This window comes from Herpailurus yagouaroundi, unplaced genomic scaffold (assembly GCF_014898765.1).
Source record: "Herpailurus yagouaroundi ecotype Mexico unplaced genomic scaffold, PumYag 195, whole genome shotgun sequence".
Taxonomy (NCBI): Eukaryota; Metazoa; Chordata; class Mammalia; order Carnivora; family Felidae; genus Herpailurus; species Herpailurus yagouaroundi.
In genome coordinates, this window is record NW_024412426.1 from 12,672,242 (window position 1) to 12,690,243 (window position 18,002).

General features: G+C 37.1%; 1 protein-coding gene across 5 annotated transcripts in view; it reads left to right on the forward strand.

Annotated features, from left to right (window-relative positions):
• Positions 1-18,002, forward strand: part of HMCN1 (hemicentin 1) — a 492,563-nt gene that overhangs the window by 332,951 nt on the left and 141,610 nt on the right. For all 5 annotated transcript variants that reach the window (XM_040446605.1, XM_040446604.1, XM_040446606.1 and 2 more), the window contains 6 exons: positions 929-1,052; positions 5,677-5,852; positions 10,372-10,468; positions 14,560-14,682; positions 15,756-15,917; positions 17,320-17,601. In XM_040446605.1, the coding sequence (XP_040302539.1) occupies positions 929-1,052; positions 5,677-5,852; positions 10,372-10,468; positions 14,560-14,682; positions 15,756-15,917; positions 17,320-17,601 (964 nt within the window). The remainder of the gene's footprint in view (positions 1-928; positions 1,053-5,676; positions 5,853-10,371; positions 10,469-14,559; positions 14,683-15,755; positions 15,918-17,319; positions 17,602-18,002) is intronic.

Consider the following 18,002-nt stretch of genomic DNA (forward strand, 5'->3'; position numbering starts at 1 on the left):
TATACTTTAGTTTTGGGGCGCCTGGGTGGTGCATTCGGTTAAGCGTCGGACTTCAGCCAGGTCACGATCTCGCGGTCCGTGAGTTCGAGCCCCGCGTCGGGCTCTGGGCTGATGGCTCAGAGCCTGGAGCCTGTTTCCGATTCTGTGTCTCCCTCTCTCTCTGCCCCTCCCCCGTTCATGCTCTGTCTCTCTCTGTCCCAAAAATAAATAAACGTTGAAAAAAAAATTAAAAAAAAAAATAAAGTATACTTTAGTTTTATTTTGCTTAGCAGGGAATTTAGTTCTCCCACCATTCTACTTCTTTAGCTTTTCTCAAAAATCCAATGCTTGCAGAATTTGGGACCATAAAAGACCCAGACTTGATGTCAGTATTTTAGAAGTACCACTAGACTAATGGGTTAAAAAGCTATGAATATGACTAATTTATTTGGCTGCTATTTTGCTATTCATTGTAACTTCTTATTTATTCTACCCAAAAAAATTAGAAGGGAAATTAGCTCCTCTTGGTCTCACTTATTCTCATCTTTCTCCCCTGGTGGCTTTCTCTCTCTCTTTAGTGAGTATAGATGAGATTGGACTATCACTTGATCTTGTTTTCAGTGATTGCTAAGTTTGGTTCTAGCTTTTTTTTTCAGTCTTCTTCCAAAGATAGGATGGGAAGTAGATTTTATGATGGTTGCCCACTATAAAATAAAATAAAATAAAATAAAATAAAATAAAATAAAATAAAATAAAATAAAATAAAATAAAAGTAAAGTAAATCTGACAGGAAATAAAATGAAATAAATAAAATAAAAAATATCCAAGTGGAACTCTTTCTGGAGGCAAATGTCAATTGATCAACCTCAGAAAATAGGAGAAAAAGGCTGTTTATGCATATGTTTCTCAGAGGGGCATGTTAGTTATTTATCTTTTTTATCATTGATAGGTTCTGTCTGGAGGCCGCATCCTAGCTCTGACCAGCGCACAAATCAGTGATACCGGGAGATATACCTGCGTGGCAGTGAATGCTGCTGGGGAGAAACACAGGGACATTGACCTTAGAGTATATGGTGAAATATTTTAATAATTACTTCTGCTCTGATATAGATGTGTTTACTTCCTAAGATCATTGAGGAAGTTAAGGGAAGTTGTTGATAAAGAACTATGAGCAATAGAAATGATTTCACAGTATCAACTCAAATCAAATTCTACCTTTCTGCCTTGTATTTCACTTTGACTGATTTTCCTTTCTTAAAGTTCTGAGAAATTAAGATAAGCATACATCCAGCATGCCGGGTATTGGTTTCACAGAATACTCTGAAGAACAGATGGCTATGGAAAGCAGCTTTGCAATTTGAAAGATAAAATCTCACTAAAGAAAGCATCTGTTCAAGTAGCTCTCTTGATCCATTCTACTCAGCGCCTAGATTTTATTACTTTTAAGTTACAATCAGCATATTTTGTAGCCCGTGCTATGTCTATGAATTAAAGGCTATTTGAAAAGCAAAAGTTAAACTAAGCATAAATTTAGATAAAATTCAAGTTTTTTCTACTTATGATGCAGCCATAAGGCACAAAAGGAAATGTCTAATTCTATCACAGCAAAAGTCCTCCTGCACAAAGTTTGGTCCTAATTGGGCTCCATCCATAAAATGTGCTTTTCATTCCACAATTTAGTTTACCTTTCCATTTAGAGCTGTTTTAGACTTTTTTCAGTGTCTTATTTGAATTATATTCCTTAGTCATGGAATAATGGAATTGTTTCTCTGTGCCCCCTCAAAGAGTATCTGGATTTTTTTTCTATTTTAATTCCAGTATAATTAACGTAGTATTATATTAGTTTCAGGTGTACAATCCTAAGTCCTCCCTCACTTCCAAATAGTTCATTCCTATTCCAAATATATCACTTTTTTTTTTTTACCTTCAAACCATGTGGGTTGACTGCTCTTTATACATTTGCCAAAAGCAAATGTAATGATCACAAATAACTTATAAGTCATAGTTTTTTGATAGAAAAAAAAAAGCCTTGTTACAGAATGGCTAACTTGTATGACAAATTGAGCTGGAAAGTCCCAATTGGCCTTAGTAAACTATGTTCTCTCTTTTCTGTTGCTTCTGCAGTCGACGTGAGTCCACATTCCGCCTCCAGCTTTGCTGGTGCTATGTGTTTGAGATAACAGATATGTCTAAAATGCCCAGGCCCAGGGAATCTACTTCTTCCTTAAATCTAACTGGGTCATTTTTATGTATTATGAAGAATTGGAATGCTGTCAATCTGAAACATCCTTAGAGAGTAATTCATTAATCAATCTAAGTATATGATCCAAAAGCTCCTGCAATCATTAGGAAGCAAGCGGAGGGGTGACAAGAGTATTCTCTGAGTTTTAGTCAGCAGTGAAAATCTGGGAATGGCTCCTTCCATTTCTACATTGGTTAATGTCAAAAGTGCTGGAGAGATAATAGAGAATTGGTACTTTCCAGGAGTCATAAAGACATGCATCACTGTTTTTTACCATTTGCCAAGACATTTCCATGCCACCCTTTTGGTCTGAAAACTGGGACTTTTCCTCTGTTATAAAAGTCAGATGGCTAGCTAATATGTTTGAAAATGTGGACATGTATTCAGCATTTAAAATGTAGATGCAGGGGCACCTGGGTGGCTCAGTCGGTTGAGCGTCCGACTTCGGCTCAGGTCGTGATCTCGCAGTCTGTGAGTTCGAGCCCCGCGTCGGGCTCTATGCTAACAGCTCAGAGCCTGGAGCCTGCTTCCAATTCTGTGTCTCCCTCTCTTTCTGCCCCTCCCCCACTCATGCTCTGTCTCTCTCTCTCTCTCTCTCTCTCTCTCTCTCTCTCTCTCTCCCTCTCTCTGTGTCAAAAATAAACATTAAAAAAAGTGTAAAAAATAATAAAAATTTTAAAACTGTAGATGCATAGCAAGCAAATAAAGAAATAAAGCCAGCAAGAAAGAATAAAACTGAAATTAGTTTCCAATCTGTGCTCCATTCTTAGCATTATCTCTCTATATCGTATTCCTATAGTAGTATATATAGTAGTAACGTTGACAATCTCATGTCTCATTGGAGCCTAATGAAGGTCTATCCCCAGCAGTAAACCCCTTCAGATTTACATTGTAGATTGTGGGGATGATAAGAAGAGTAGACAGTGGGTAAAAGAGCTTTCCCCACTCTTGTAACTACAAGAGTAGTTCATTAAAAAATTTTTCTCTAGTATAAAACCAGAATGGCGCTAAAACAAGAGAATTGGGTTTTTAAATGATTACGATTCCTGTAGTACCTTTTCTTTAAACCTAAGCTCAGAGAACTTTGATAGACATCACTTGTGCTCCAGCACCTGAACAAGTATAACCCTATAGCAGTGCTGATTTTGATAATTAAATGTAACAAGTTTAATGCATAGGATGAGAAACAGACATAATACACCCCTTCCTAAGCAGCACAACCACAAAGCTAAATAGGGATAACATCTAAGGAAGCTGAGGTCTAAAGGGCAGAAGCTTGTTCTCTTCTCAGACTAAACAAAAAGTTGGGAATGAAAAGACAGAAAATATAGATGAGTTTCAGTAATAGATACCCTCGGCTGTAATTAGATTTGCTTTAATTTATGTTCCTTAGGAAACAAATACGCTGTTGTTTTTGCATTTTTCCTCTCAATTAAAAAAAAAATCTGGTTTCTTTTTGAACTTGATCCAACTCATTTAGCTATAAAGAAAAATAATTGGAAGAAAATATTTGGGAATAAATTACCATTCTGCTTTTGTGAATTATTTCTGACTTTTACTTCCACCAGCAGTCATAAAGAATTCACGTTCTTTTGTAAATTCTATAAATACTCTAAGATAAACATATTTTTATATGGTCATGGTACTTTTTTATGCACCGAGACCAGACTTCACCTGAAATGATTTCCAAGCTGTTAAATTGGCTATTTTTTAAAGGGCTGTTTGTGCTAAGACTGATGAGCGCATCTGTTTTCATAATACCTTAGAAAATGGCCAACTGTGCTGCTTTTGCTAATATGATAGCAGTTTTAATCTCAGACTGGTTGTATATCTTTTATCTAATGTGTCACATATTAAAAACAATCCCACTGTTTTCCATTCCCCATAGAATAAGCTTATCGAGAGCCAGATGTCTGTGTGTGCTTGAATTTAGCAAAGGTGCATCGAGAATCTCTGCACAAATGCTCTGTTACTCTATTCCAACCAGTGCATGTGGCATTTCTTTGCATCATGGCATCAGTACCTTTGGGTTTAGCACAGGTCCTGCATCCAGAAATAGTATGAAAAAGTGGCCTTCGTTTATATGCCCTTCCCTCTGTAGGAGACATGGTAGCAAAGAAACCTCCTGGTTGCAGAATTGCAGTGTTACTAGTCAAAACCTATCACATTTGTTGTCGTTTTGCCACATGCCACAGTATCCAGCCCGAGATGATGGCACATGGACTATAGAGTAACGATCCTTACCACAAAAAACTTCAATCAAAGCATTTGTTAAATCCCTTAGGATTCATTTCACTGCAGCTTAACCTTTCTTGTGAAAAAAAAAAAAATACTACAAATATGGTATGTTTCCTACAGTCCTGAATAGTTAGGGGATTTAGTGAGAAATGGCCAAGGAAATTCCTCTGTGTGTTTTTTCAGAGTGACCCCTTTATAATGGGCCTGATTTCATCATTAGTTTGTGTTTTTTTGAAGTATTATAAATACAGGCCTGAAAGAGCCCTCACGAGGTTTTGGAGCCCACCCTCTCCTTCTTGGCAGGGCTGTACCTAAACCATCTGAGACAAATGATTGTTTACTCTATTTTTTAATACACCCAAGGGAAGGAGGTTCCTTAGACTTCTCCAAGAGCACACTGCAGCGTCTGACAAGCTCAATAGCCAGGGGATTCTAATTTTAATCTCATTAAAATTTCAACTCATTTCCTCCTTTTATGTAATTGTATGTTGTACAGCTGGTCACTACTTTCGTTTTGTTCTTTATTGTGTCATTTATCCCACATGGTCTTTATTTTATAGAAAGCTGACAAAGCATCGTGGAAAACCAAAAAGAGCTCTAAACTGCAAGTCAGAAGACTCCTAGCTTTGCCACAAATTAGTTACATAATTTCTTTGTTTGTTCTCCTAATTTTTATTTAAATTCTAAGTCACATTATTTCAAATCAGTCATTGTCTGTCACTCACCTCACGTTTTATATACCGTGAGGTGGGACTGGATGATCTCTTTCAACTCTATCTTTTAATTTTGCCTCTGTGTCTATAAAGTTTATTTTCCTTTGCAAAAAAAGATATAAATAAATATCAAAAGTATATATATGCTTTTAATTATTGCTATTTCCAAAACGTTTCACGAGTGACTTACCACTTTGGAAATCTTAAGCAGGAACATCTAGTTCAAAAAGTTTCTGAAATAGTCAGTTGGGGAGACCTTCCAGTTCTAGAACTTCTTAAAGTGAAAGGTTAGCAAAAAGTATTTCTGTTCAATAGGAACATGGTAATCAGTGATTTATTAATACTTGACTCTGAACCAAATGAAGCAGAGAGTATGCTGGAATTATAGTGATCCTACATCTTAAAAGAACAAATAAAGCTATTCTGTATATGTCCTGATGATTAATAAAGATAAGCAGTGTACTGGCCTGTTTTATCCTGAGGGAAACCCCATCTTTCACTTAGTTCCACCAAATATTATGGGAGAAGAACAGAACATCTCTGTCCTCATTAGTCAAGCCGTGGAGCTGCTATGTCAAAGTGATGCTATCCCCCCACCTACTTTGACTTGGTTAAAGGATGGCCGCCCCTTGCTGAAGAAACCAGGCCTCAGTATCTCTGAAAATGGAAGTGTGTTAAAGGTAAGGCTATGGGTTCATATACTTCTTCTTATAATATTCCTAAGCTCATGGCTTTGGTATTAAAGTTGCCTGTCTAGGGGCACCTGGGTGGCTCAGTCAGTTAAGCGTCCGACTTTGACTCAGGTCATGACCTCACAATTCATGAGTTCAAGCCCCGCGTCGAGCTCTGTACTGACACTCAGAGTCTGGAGCCTGCTTGAGATTCTGTGTCTCCCTATCTCTCTGCCCCTCCCCTGCTCGCATTCTTGTGTCTCTCTCCCTCTCAAAAATAAATAAACATTAAAAATTTTTTTAAAAATTGCCTATCTATAAGTGTTCTACTATTTTCATCTTATAAAATTCTAGCTACCCTTTCTTTTAATGGGGTTTTGTAATATTGTTAAATTTTATGCTTAGTAGGATTTAGATATTTGTCTACCCATATTTGTAGCCAGAAGCCATCCAAAAATGTTTCTAGGGAAATACTGCAGAGATATTCTAATGAGCGCTTCATTTTTAGCCATTCAACCAGTCAGCAAATAAACACTCAATTCTAGGTATTCTGCATAGGACCTGAAAAGGTAGACACATTTCCTACCCTCAGTGTCTTCCAATTTTGCATAAAATATGAAAATTAACCATTCAGTTGAAAATGCAGTAAGATAAGTCTGAGTTAATCACTATTTGGATGGCACAGACAATACATTTTAGGATGATAGCAAAAGGTGAGGCTGTGGTTGCCTGAAGGTCTTGGAAAGCTTTTTGACTTTTTATAGGTAGATGGGACAAAAGGCCTGACTAAGGAAAGCAAATAAGCTAAGTGTGGCTGAAACAGAATTTAACAAAGTGAATATGTGGAAATAATGTTGACAGTGTTGATTTGAGTGAAGTAAGAGCTAACGTGAAAACTAGTTTAAGGAATTAGGATTCAGAAAGTCAATAAGCTATTGGAATGTTTGTTTATAAAGTCTTCATAATAACCTTATTGAGAAATTAAAAGAATGGCTAAGTAATCTGCCACCATTACTAAGTGTCAGAAATGGAATTTGAATACAGGGTGTATAGCTTCAAAACTCATTCTACTAACCACCACACCACACAGCCTCTTGGTAAAGGAAGGTTATCACTGGCAAACAAAGGGAGTCGAGAAATGGATGATGGTGTCAGCACATAGGAAACTGAGAAGCATACACAAGGAGAGCAGAAGCATGGGAAAGAATGGGAAGGAGTGTGAAGTTGTGTCTGAGAGGCAACCCAGTAGAGACGTTAGGAATTATGATCTGTAATAATGGAGCTGGGTGAAAGAGAAGTGAGAATAACTGATAGAGGAAAGTAGGATAGTCCATTGAGCTATATAGCAGGGAGTGGGAGGAAGGCAAAAAAAAACAATGGCCATCCTCAGAGGTAGACCAAAAGCTCTAGAAAGCAACTGGTAGAATTCTCAAACCCCAACTCTGGCCAAATGAGAGAGAAGAAGACAATTGTAGAAACACAAGTCCTAGCACTGGTAGGGGAGAGCTATGTGTCATTAGAAATGTCTTAGCAAATTTCAGAGTATGTAAGTTGATTTCTGCAGAGCACACATATTAATAGGGCTGGAAAGCCAGAACAAAGGAGATGGTGAAGAAATTCTGGCATCTACTGAATCCCTACCACGGAGGCTGACCAAGGTACCCTGAAGGGTGCAGGTCCCATTGAGGGGTGTTGGGAGACAACTTCATGGAAATGAAAACTGCTACAGAACTTAAAAAACTGAATTGATCAGTTAAAACTATCTCACCTGTGCATTACCCAAAACAATTCATGCACATCTTTAACCAGGTAGAGTAATAGATTCTTACTGCTTTAATTTGCCTTGAACACACTAGGCAGTGAATGAATCTTTTTTATTAAGTTTTTATTTTAATTCCAGTATAGTTAACATGCAGTGTTATGTTAGTTTTAGGTGTACAATATAGCGATTCAACAATTCCATACATCACCTAATGTTCATCCCGACAAACGCACCCCTCAATCCCCGTCACCTATTGCACCCATCCCTCCACCTACCTCTCCTCTGGTGACCATCCGTGTATTCTGTACAGTTAAGAATCTATGTCTTGGTTTGTTTCTCTGTCTCTTTTTTTTTTTCCTTTGTTCATTTATTTCTTAAACTCCACATGGAGTGAAATCATATGGTATTTGTCTTTCTCTGACTGGCTTATCTTGTTTAGTGTTATACTCTCTAGCTTCATGCATGTTGTTGAAAATGGCAAGATTCCATTTTTGTTTATGGCTGAATAATATTCTGTTGGATACGTAGAGCACATTTTCTTTATCCATTCATCTATCAATGGACATGGGCTGCTTCCCTAATTTGACTATTATAAATAATGCTGCTGTAAACACAGGGGTGCCGGTATCCCTTTGAATTAGTGTTTTTGTATTTTTTGGGTGGGTACCCAGTAGTGTACCTACCTATTTTTAACTTTTTGAGGAAACTCCATACTGTTTTCTACAGTGGCTGCCCAGTTTGCATTCTCACCAAAAGTGCAAGAGCATTCCTTTTTCTCCACATCCTTGCCAACACTCGTTGGTTTTTGTGTTTTAGATTTTAGCCATTCTGACAGGTGTGAGATAATATCTCATTGTAGTTTGGGTTTGCATTTCCTTGATGATGAATGATGTTGAACATCTCTTCATGTGTCTGTCGGCCATTTGTGTGTCTTGTTTGGGGAAATATCTGTTCATTTTTCATTTTTCATTTTTATTTTTAATTGAATTATTTGTTTGGGGTGTTAAGTTGATAAGTTCTTTATATATTTTGGATACTAAACCTTTATCAGATATGTCATTTCCAAATATGATCTCCCATTCTGTAGGTAGCCTTTTAGTTTTGTTTATTGTTTCCTTTGCTGTGCAGAGCTTTTTATTTTTATGTAGTCCCAATAGGTTATTTTTGCTTTTACCCCTTACCTCAGGAGACATATCTAGAAAAATGTTGCAATGGCCAATGTCAGGGAAATTACTGCCTGTGCTCTCTTCTAGTATTTTTATGGTTTCAGGTCTCACATTTATGTCTTTAATCCATTTTAATTTATTTTTCTGTATGGTGTAAGAAAGTGGTCCAGTTTCATTCTGCTGTCCCGTTTTCCCAGCACCATTTGGCAATCAGTAAATCTTCATCCCTCCTCTCTATGAATTCTTTATGAGATGATTTTAAGGACCTGGAACCCCAGGTTTGCATATGTTTATCAACAATTATGTGACTTTGGGCAATTTATTTTTTTAATCTTTAAATTTCTTTTCAAACATTTTTTTAAGTTTATTTTTAAGACAGAGAGAGTGGAGTGGGGCAGGGGCAGAGAGAGCGGGGGACAGAGGATCTGAAGCAGGCTCTGAACTGACAGCAGAGAGCCCAATGTGGGACTTGAATTCACGAACCATGAGATCAAGACCTGAGCCGAAGGCAGCCGCTCAACCAACTGAGCCACCCAGGCGCACCAAGGCAGTTTAAATCTCCGAAGTGGTCCTCATTTTTCTTAGTAAAATAAGGAGGTTAGATTTTAAGTACTCTTTCAGGTCTAATATTCTTGGGTTCTCCATCTGTGCTTTGATAAATTCCAGCTCTCTTTGTTCACATCAATCCATTAATAAGTGTTATTCAGTGCTTAGTGTGCACCCCTAGTACACGAAATACCTTCAAAGATCAGTCCAACTCTAATGATTCTCTCTTTTGAATGTTTAAGCAATTGATTGCAAACTTATTTAGCAATCAATCACATACTGTCTGTCGTACCTCTTATGTTATCTTGTGTTATGTATTCCTTGTTTATTATTGAACACTTTTTAAAAAATATTCATGTACTTTATATTCTTAACTAGATTGTAAAATCACAAACTATATGTTACACTATACTTCTTGGTATCTTCTAGCTGTAATATCTGGTACAAGGTTCTTAATAACTGCTAAATGGTCAATGAATAAATGATGAAGAGTGTTGATGCATGTTGCAGATAAATATATGGAAAATGTTTACTGATACTCAGTTATCTATCAGGCACCAAACTAGCTGCCAGGAGATTGAGACTAACTGCATATAATGCTTGGCTTAAAGAAGCTTACAGAAGCAGTATGGGGAGAAGACATGTAATAAGTCAAAATAAAGGTGTTATTTTACTGAATGATATCCTAGAAATATACAGATTATCTATTTTAAAGCCTTAAATAACTTACTCAGAAATTAATTGTGACTTGTTGCTATTTTATGTGAACTTTATTTAATTATATGTAAAAGGCCTTTCTAGACCTTCAGCCACTAATATTAATTACATTAAAATAAAGTATGATACATGTAGATAAAAATTATTGAATCTTGATTCAAGTGTTGAAAGTAGGTGATGGGCATGTAGCCATACATATTACTATTCCCTCTCCTTTTCATATGTTTGAAAATATTTAGAGTACACATGAAAAATAAGTCACAAATAACATTAATAGAAAAATTCCAATTACTTATGAAATAGAAACTGAGGTTTCAAAATATGGTTTTGTTTTTAGATTGAAGATGCTCAAGTTCAAGACACTGGTCGTTACACTTGTGAGGCAACAAATGTTGCTGGAAAAACTGAGAAAAACTATAATGTAAACATTTGGGGTAAGTGTGATTATATGTAATTCCTTCAAAATCAATCATAGGTAGACTTCCTGAACCTAAGCATATTGGTTATTAGAACTTTGACATGGGACAATTCTCCTCTCCTGCCTGAGCTTATACCTTTAGTTCTTGCAACCAGGATCTTCTAACGATCGAGCTTTCTCCATGAACTGATGATGGCTGAATCAATTGAAAGAGGTCAGAAGGCCAAATCATGCACATGGATTTTGTGTGTGACAGAGAGAACACCTGTGCTTGCTTGGTGGTGGGATTACTCTGCTGACCAGTGAGAAAAGCTGTCCTCACTTGAAATTCTACCATTTGTTACCAACTAAGATGATTCCTGGGAATTATCACAACTGTACTTGGCTATGACTATCTGCTAATTGTTAAAAAGTGCTCCAATTTCCAGTATATTCATCTTTATTTTATTTACTTGTTTAAATTCACTTATAACGTATCATGCCACATTTCTTTGATTGTATTTGTTTAAACTTTTTAACTGTTGAGATCATGAGCTGAAATTTACCTTTGATTTATAAAAGTTTATTCGAAACCACATTTTTAAAATCCAAATAGGTAGAAGAAGTAATTTGATTCCAGTGGAGAGCACATATCTTTTAAAACTTCAAAACTCTGAATTTATATGTAGAAAATAATTAATTATAAATCATTATCATTGAGGAAGGTTATGAGAAGTGCTATTATTCACCCTGTGAAATGATTAATTTACCTTTAAAGAGTAAAATTTACTAAGTAGTAAATTTATTTACTACATATTAGTTATATATCATTAACATCTATCCCTACCTCCTTCCATCCTGTTTCTTCCTCCATTGCTCCTTCCCTTTCTTTCTCATTTCTTTCAAATGGGAAAAATATTCTTGTAACTCCCAGTCTGGACAAGACACTGAACTAAGTGTTGTCAAGTAAAGAAAGTGTTGTCAAGTGTTGAAAAAAAAAGAGAAAAATTAGAGCTGATGATCAGTTAGAAAGTGAGGTGAGAAATTCATTTTTGCAATGGTATATTGAAGATGTGTATAGAGTGTCCCTGTGAAGCTGTCCTTTGTGCAGTCAGGAATACAGGCCTATAATTTAGGAGAGAGAGAAAAAAGAGTTAAAATGTAAAGGTGGAGACATGAGTATATATGTGGCAGTCAAGATCCCATAGAGAATAAGAAGAATGTGCACAGAAGAACACTGTAGACTCTCACACATACAATATAAAAAAAAAAGAGACAGAAAAAGAAACACAAAGTGAGAAACTGAGAAGGAGCAGTCAAAGAGGTAGGGGAAAACTTGGGTCATGGAAACTGAGGACAATGGTGTTACCAAAAGAAAAACATGGACAACAAACGAGTTGGACATATGGATGGGTAGGTGCATGAATGAATAATGTCACATATTTCAGAGAAATTAGACATGAACTACAAAGTGTAGTTTACAGAAGAGAACAATGCCCCTTTAAAGGAAAGCAATTTGATAGGGGAAAGCAGGGGCGCCTGGGTGGCGCAGTCGGTTAAGCGTCCGACTTCAGCCAGGTCACAATCTCGCGGTCCGTGAGTTCGAGCCCCGCGTCAGGCTCTGGGCTGATGGCTCAGAGCCTGGAGCCTGCTTCCGATTCTGTGACTCCCTCTATCTCTGCCCCTCCCCCCTTCATGCTCTGTCTCTCTCTGTCCCAAAAGTAAATAAATAAACGTTGAAAAAAAAATTTTAATAGGGGAAAGCAGAATGCAGTAAATATAAGAATAAATGATTGAGGGGAGAAAGTTGAGACATCAAGGATAAATTCACTCAAAAAAATATTTATCATGTGCCTCTGTGTTCTAGGCACTATGCCTCATGCAGTCATAGAGAAGTTAATGAGAAAGACAAAGCCACTGGTCACACAGAACATGTAGTCTGCTGCTACATAAATATCTTTAAATAGACATTTAAAATTAAACCTCCTAAGAGATCATAGGAGTATTTGTGGGAAGACATATCAGGGCTCATGACATCTAATTGAGATTTTAAGGATAAGTAGGCATTAGCTCTCTGAAGAGGATGGAAGCATTGCAAAGACCTGGAGAATACTGTCTGTGTTCACTGAGGCAAACATCATTCACTATGGAGCCTGGTATGGAGCTGAGGAGAATGAGAAGATCTTGGGTAGAAAAGGTTAAAAAGGGAAAATTGAAAAGAATGTCTAAAACCAATTTTTAAAGTAGGTATTTGATTCTTAAAGTGATAGGATACCATTTAAAAGGATTTATAGAAGGACTGGGGTATTCAGATCTGTATTTTGGGAATAAAACATATAAACTCTATTAGTATTTAAGAAATTGAATTAACAGAATTAATTTATTACGTGGAGAGGTGTGAAAACAAGAAGAGTAAAGGATGGATGTCACTGTGGGTTGGCCCTCTGAGCCATGTGGACAGTAGTGCCCTTTTCTCAGAGAAGGAAGGTGGCTGAATTCAGTTGTGGGCAAGATGAGTTTGAAAGTGCCTCTGAGGCATCCAGATAGAGATGTTTAGTAGTCCGATACAAAAGTCTAGATCTCAGAGGGGGTCTACATTACAGATACAGATTTGCAAGTATTTATGTCAGTGGAAGCCACAGGAGTAGAGAAGGGTAGCTTTTAGGTTGGAGAGGGTATACTTATAGTAATCTGTGTAATTGTCATTTTCTTCTGTAGAACTTTCTATCTGTGGTATAGGTGATGACAGAGTAAACTATACGATTCATCCAGAGAAAGAGAGTTGTCAAATAGGAAGGGCAATAGTGCAAGGCAGTTGAGAATATTGACAAAGGAGTAGTTGAAATTATTGATCATGAAATCTAAGCTAGATAGAGAAGTCAGTAAATAAGAGGAGGCAGCTGGATTGGGAGGTTCCTGAGAGGTGAAAAGACTTGAGATTCAATTAAGTCAATGAAATGAGAATTGGGAATAATTGAGTGAAAGAGCTACAAGGACGGAGCAGTAGGAGAAACGTAGAAGAGGAACATGAGGGAGAAAGGGATGAGCAAATCAAGGAAGTGACGTCACGGTGGTTTGCCTGGATATACATGTAGATGTTGAGTTCATACAGAGTAATGGCAGATTTCCATGTGAAGAAGGATAGAAACAAGTGTCAAATTCTGCAATGAATAGAAAAACAATGCTTAAGGGTGCCTGGGTGCTCAGTCGGTTAAGCATCTGCCTCCTGATTTCAGCTCAGTCATGAGTTCATGGTCATGAGATTGAGCCCCGCCCGCATTGGGCTCCATGCTCAGCTTAAGATTCTCTCTCCTCCTCCCTCCCATCTTCCCTCGAAAAGAAAAGAAAAAGAATGGTGGGTTCACAGATGATGGTGAGGGAGAAAGAGAAGTAAATTGATGGCATGAGCCTCAAAGGAATAGGCTTTCACTTGGGGGTGGTTGAAGTTGCAACGGTGACTGGAAGCTGGATTGAGGGGTGAGGAGGATTCTCCCACTCCTCAGCTCCCAGGAGCTTGGAAAGCAAGCATCTGTCACCTGATAATACTGCAGCCAGAGAAGGATCTTGAGAGCAGAGTTCAGCCAGCAAATTCTGACTCAGCCTCCTTGAGAGAACCATGGGTATTCAGGGTTCACTTGAAAGGTTCCAAAGAGAAACTAGAGGACAGTGGGGAGGCAGGCTATGCATTCTAGACCAGGTAACATAGCCATTTCTTAGATCCAACCCCTTGTGTCTTCTCTTTACTACAACGTTGTAAGCGTGATATTTTCCAGTTCTCTTCAGCATCTGAGACATCAGAACTGGCTTGGCACAAATGACGGTTAATTTTAAATTTGGTAGGTGCTTTAGATTTTGATGCAAGAAGTCTATTTATCTGTAATACATTTGCTTCTTTTTAGCCGCTCTGGATATTTTGTTAATTAAGTTTCTATCAGTGAAAATGGGAAGTCTGCTAATAGGTATTTAGTCTACATCTTACAGTTGACTTTTAATGTGGTATTGATATGTCAACATCAAGTGCTAATTACTTCCTTGTGTCATTTGAGTGAGAACCTTTTTTTTTAATGTAAAGTATTACAGAAGTTTTATGTTAAGTTAATGTAAAAATTGTCTTTTTTCATCTTTCAGTACCACCAAATATTTATGGTTCTGATGAACTTGCTCAACTTACAGTCATTGAAGGGCATCTCATTAGTTTACTGTGTGAATCAAGTGGTATTCCACCCCCAAATCTCATTTGGAAGAAAAAAGGTCAGTTTTCACCCTTAGCATTTATAAAATTAAATATAAATTTTAAATGAATTTATATTTTATATGACAAACATGTCACTTTATTAACAATTTCCCTGGGGTCTGCATACTAAAATACTAGATAGCAGGATTGCTTTATTTTAAATGTATAGCATGTGATAATTTTAGTATCTAGCTGAAGATCTTTAGTTTTGAATCTGTTCTCCAGAAAAAAAAATAATTTTCTGTATTAGTTGATTGCTTTTTAATCAAACGCATTATAGAGTGGTTCTAATGATCAAGAGTCCAACATTCAAAGAAGTCTTTTTTCTTCTTCAGAATAGCTTTAAAAAATATTTTCTATAACAAGCAACATTGCTGTATTTGTGACAGTTTTGCAATGTTAGGATTGAATTCTGCAGTTGAACAAACTTTCAACTTACTCATCAACAAATATTTATATGTATCCATTACCTATCAGAGAGATCATGTATATTTTTAGTTGACTTTTAAAATCATTTTTGTGGAGCACCTGGGTGGCTCAGTGGATAAGCGTCCAACTTCAGCTCAGGTCATGAGCTCATAGTTCATGGGTTTGAACCCCACATGGGGCTCTGTGCTGACAGCTCAGAGCCTGGAGCCTGCTTCAGATTCTGTATCTCCCTCTCTGTCTGCCCCTCCCTTTCTTGCTCTGTCTCTCTCTGTCTCTCTCTCAAAAATAAATAAACATTCAAAAAATTAAATTAAAATCATTTTTACTGTTTTAATATTTTACTTTATTTTTCTGTTTTCTTTGAAATGCAATATTGATTGAAAGAAAAATTTGCAGAAGATAATCTTGATAAATATCTTCTCCTCTTTCTCTTCCTCATGCTCCTTCTTGTCTTGTTTTTCTTCTCCTCGTTGTCCTTTTCCTTCTTCTGTTTTTCCTCTCCTTCCTTCTCCTCCTCCTTCTTTTTGCATAGGATTGTTTTGCAGTGTCATCTGCCTTTTAGGTACTTGAACTAGGACATAAATAAATATACTTATCAGAGTATATACACAAAATGTTGTATGTTTTTGCTTCATATTCTGCCATTTTGTTTTCTTTTCAGGCTCCCCAGTGCTGGCTGATTCTGCAGGGCGAGTCAGAACTTTATCCGGAGGCAGACAGTTACAGATCTCAATTGCTGAGAAATCTGATGCAGGGCTATATTCATGTGTGGCATCGAATGTTGCTGGAACTGCAAAGAAAGACTACAGTCTGCAAGTTTACAGTAAGTTATTGACTAACCAGACTTTGGCACAATTTTCTTTTAACCTTTCTGTCTTTCATATTTACTTTTTCTTTATATCTTTAAGATACATTCAAGGCAGTGTGATTATAATATAACTATCATGAGACCCACAAATTTAAATTGTGCTGACATAATAAACAAAAAACAATTGCTTACTTCTGTTATTTATTTAGCAATACAGCTGTCCACTCTGCATCAGCTTGCCAATGGCAGACGCATCGATGTGGTTGTATTGTGTTGTGGGCAGGATAGTGGATGTGTGGAATGGGGAGAGATAGCATTGTATCATAGGGTATATTTGCAGTACGTAAAAATACCTTATTTTAAAGATTAACTTATATATGATTTGAATGTTTTAAGTATTTAAATTATCTCATTTAACCTTTACATGAGCTATGATAGGAAGCAAAATTAATGCCTCCATTTAAATGTGTGGAAACCATAGAGGTTTCCATGACTGGCCAAGGTCACACAGCTCGATTGTGGTAGAAGTGGCACTAGAACACAAGGTTACTAACACTGGCCCATTTTTCTTCCCCCCCCCACACACACACATATTTATTAGTAAGGGTCTAATTTTTTTTTCTTAGAATCAGTATCAGGTAAATTTAGCTGCAAAACTACAGAATAACTGGCGATCAGTGGCTTAACCAATTAGAGACTTATTTTCTCATATAATGAGAAGCCCGAGGTTGGCAGTCACTGGGGTTGGTCAGAACCTTAACTCGTATCAGGACAGGAGGGCTAGGATTCTCCTGGCCCTTCCTTTGTGGTATCAACATCATTGCTGCAACTGTGGTATCAAGTCCACATTGAAGGCAAAAATAAAGGTAAGGAGTGATATTTTTTCCTTTCATCAGGAGAGCAAAAGTATTCCAGACCCATTCCCCTCACCCCCTATGCCTACCCAGCCAATCTTTCTTTAGATTTTATAGGCCTGAATTGATTCATGTGACCACCTCAAGTTTTAGCAATAGTCTCAGCTTTTCCAGCTCCCATAGTGGAAGTTAGAAGGAAGAAAGGAATTCATTGTGAGCGAGGCTCCTGTATCTATTTTAATGTTAGTCCTAGGAAGACTTCTGTAAATTAGGGCTATGAATGACAGGTTCAAATGTTTGTGTAACTTGTCAAAAAGCAGGGAAAGTAGCAAACACAGAATTCTTTTTTTACTGTGTTGATAGTTTATTCTAAGCGTGAAACCATTTAGAAACATTGGAGAAGAATTCAACATCTCAATATAGCAATGCTGTCTGTTAGCTTTGGGTCTCTTCTTTAGTAGTTAATATTCGACATCAAAAATGAATTTAACTTTGATAATAATTCCTATGCAAGACTGGAAGCAGACATTTCCTACTTTATTATTTTTTTCTTTTTTCTTTAGTTCGACCAACAATATCTAATAGTGGCAGCCACCCTACTGAAATTATTGTGACTCGAGGGAAGAGTATTTCCTTGGAGTGTGAGGTGCAGGGTATTCCTCAACCAAAAGTGACCTGGATGAAAGATGGCCGCCCCTTGACCAAGGGAAGGGGAATGGAAATATTGGATGAAGGTCATATCCTTCAGCTGAAGAACATTCATATATCTGATACAGGCCGTTATATGTGTGTTGCTGTGAATGTAGCAGGAATGGCTGACAGAAAATACGACTTAAGTGTACATAGTAAGTATAAAGAAGCTCAATAAGTCTATTCACTGGCTCTTATAGTCTATAGCATCCTGGATAGGAGATTTAAACCTTCTGTGTTGAGTCTTTTATTTATAGCCTATGATTTTCTACATATGTACCTCTTTTCTGGATCAGTCCCATCATTTATCCTTCTATACCTGACCTCCCATTTCTTAGCTTGCTGAAACAGGCATATATTGGATATTCTATTAGAAAAGCACATAGTGAAGTAGATATAATTGTCTAATTATCTTCTTCAAGTACTTTTGGTCCAGTGCTATCCCAAGTAATATTCCTTAAGTCTATTTTCCAAATCTGCTGTCTTGGTTTGAACAAGCCTAGGTTCCCTAGAGCTTATGGACTCAGCATCAGTTGTTCATGAGTTTTACCAAAGT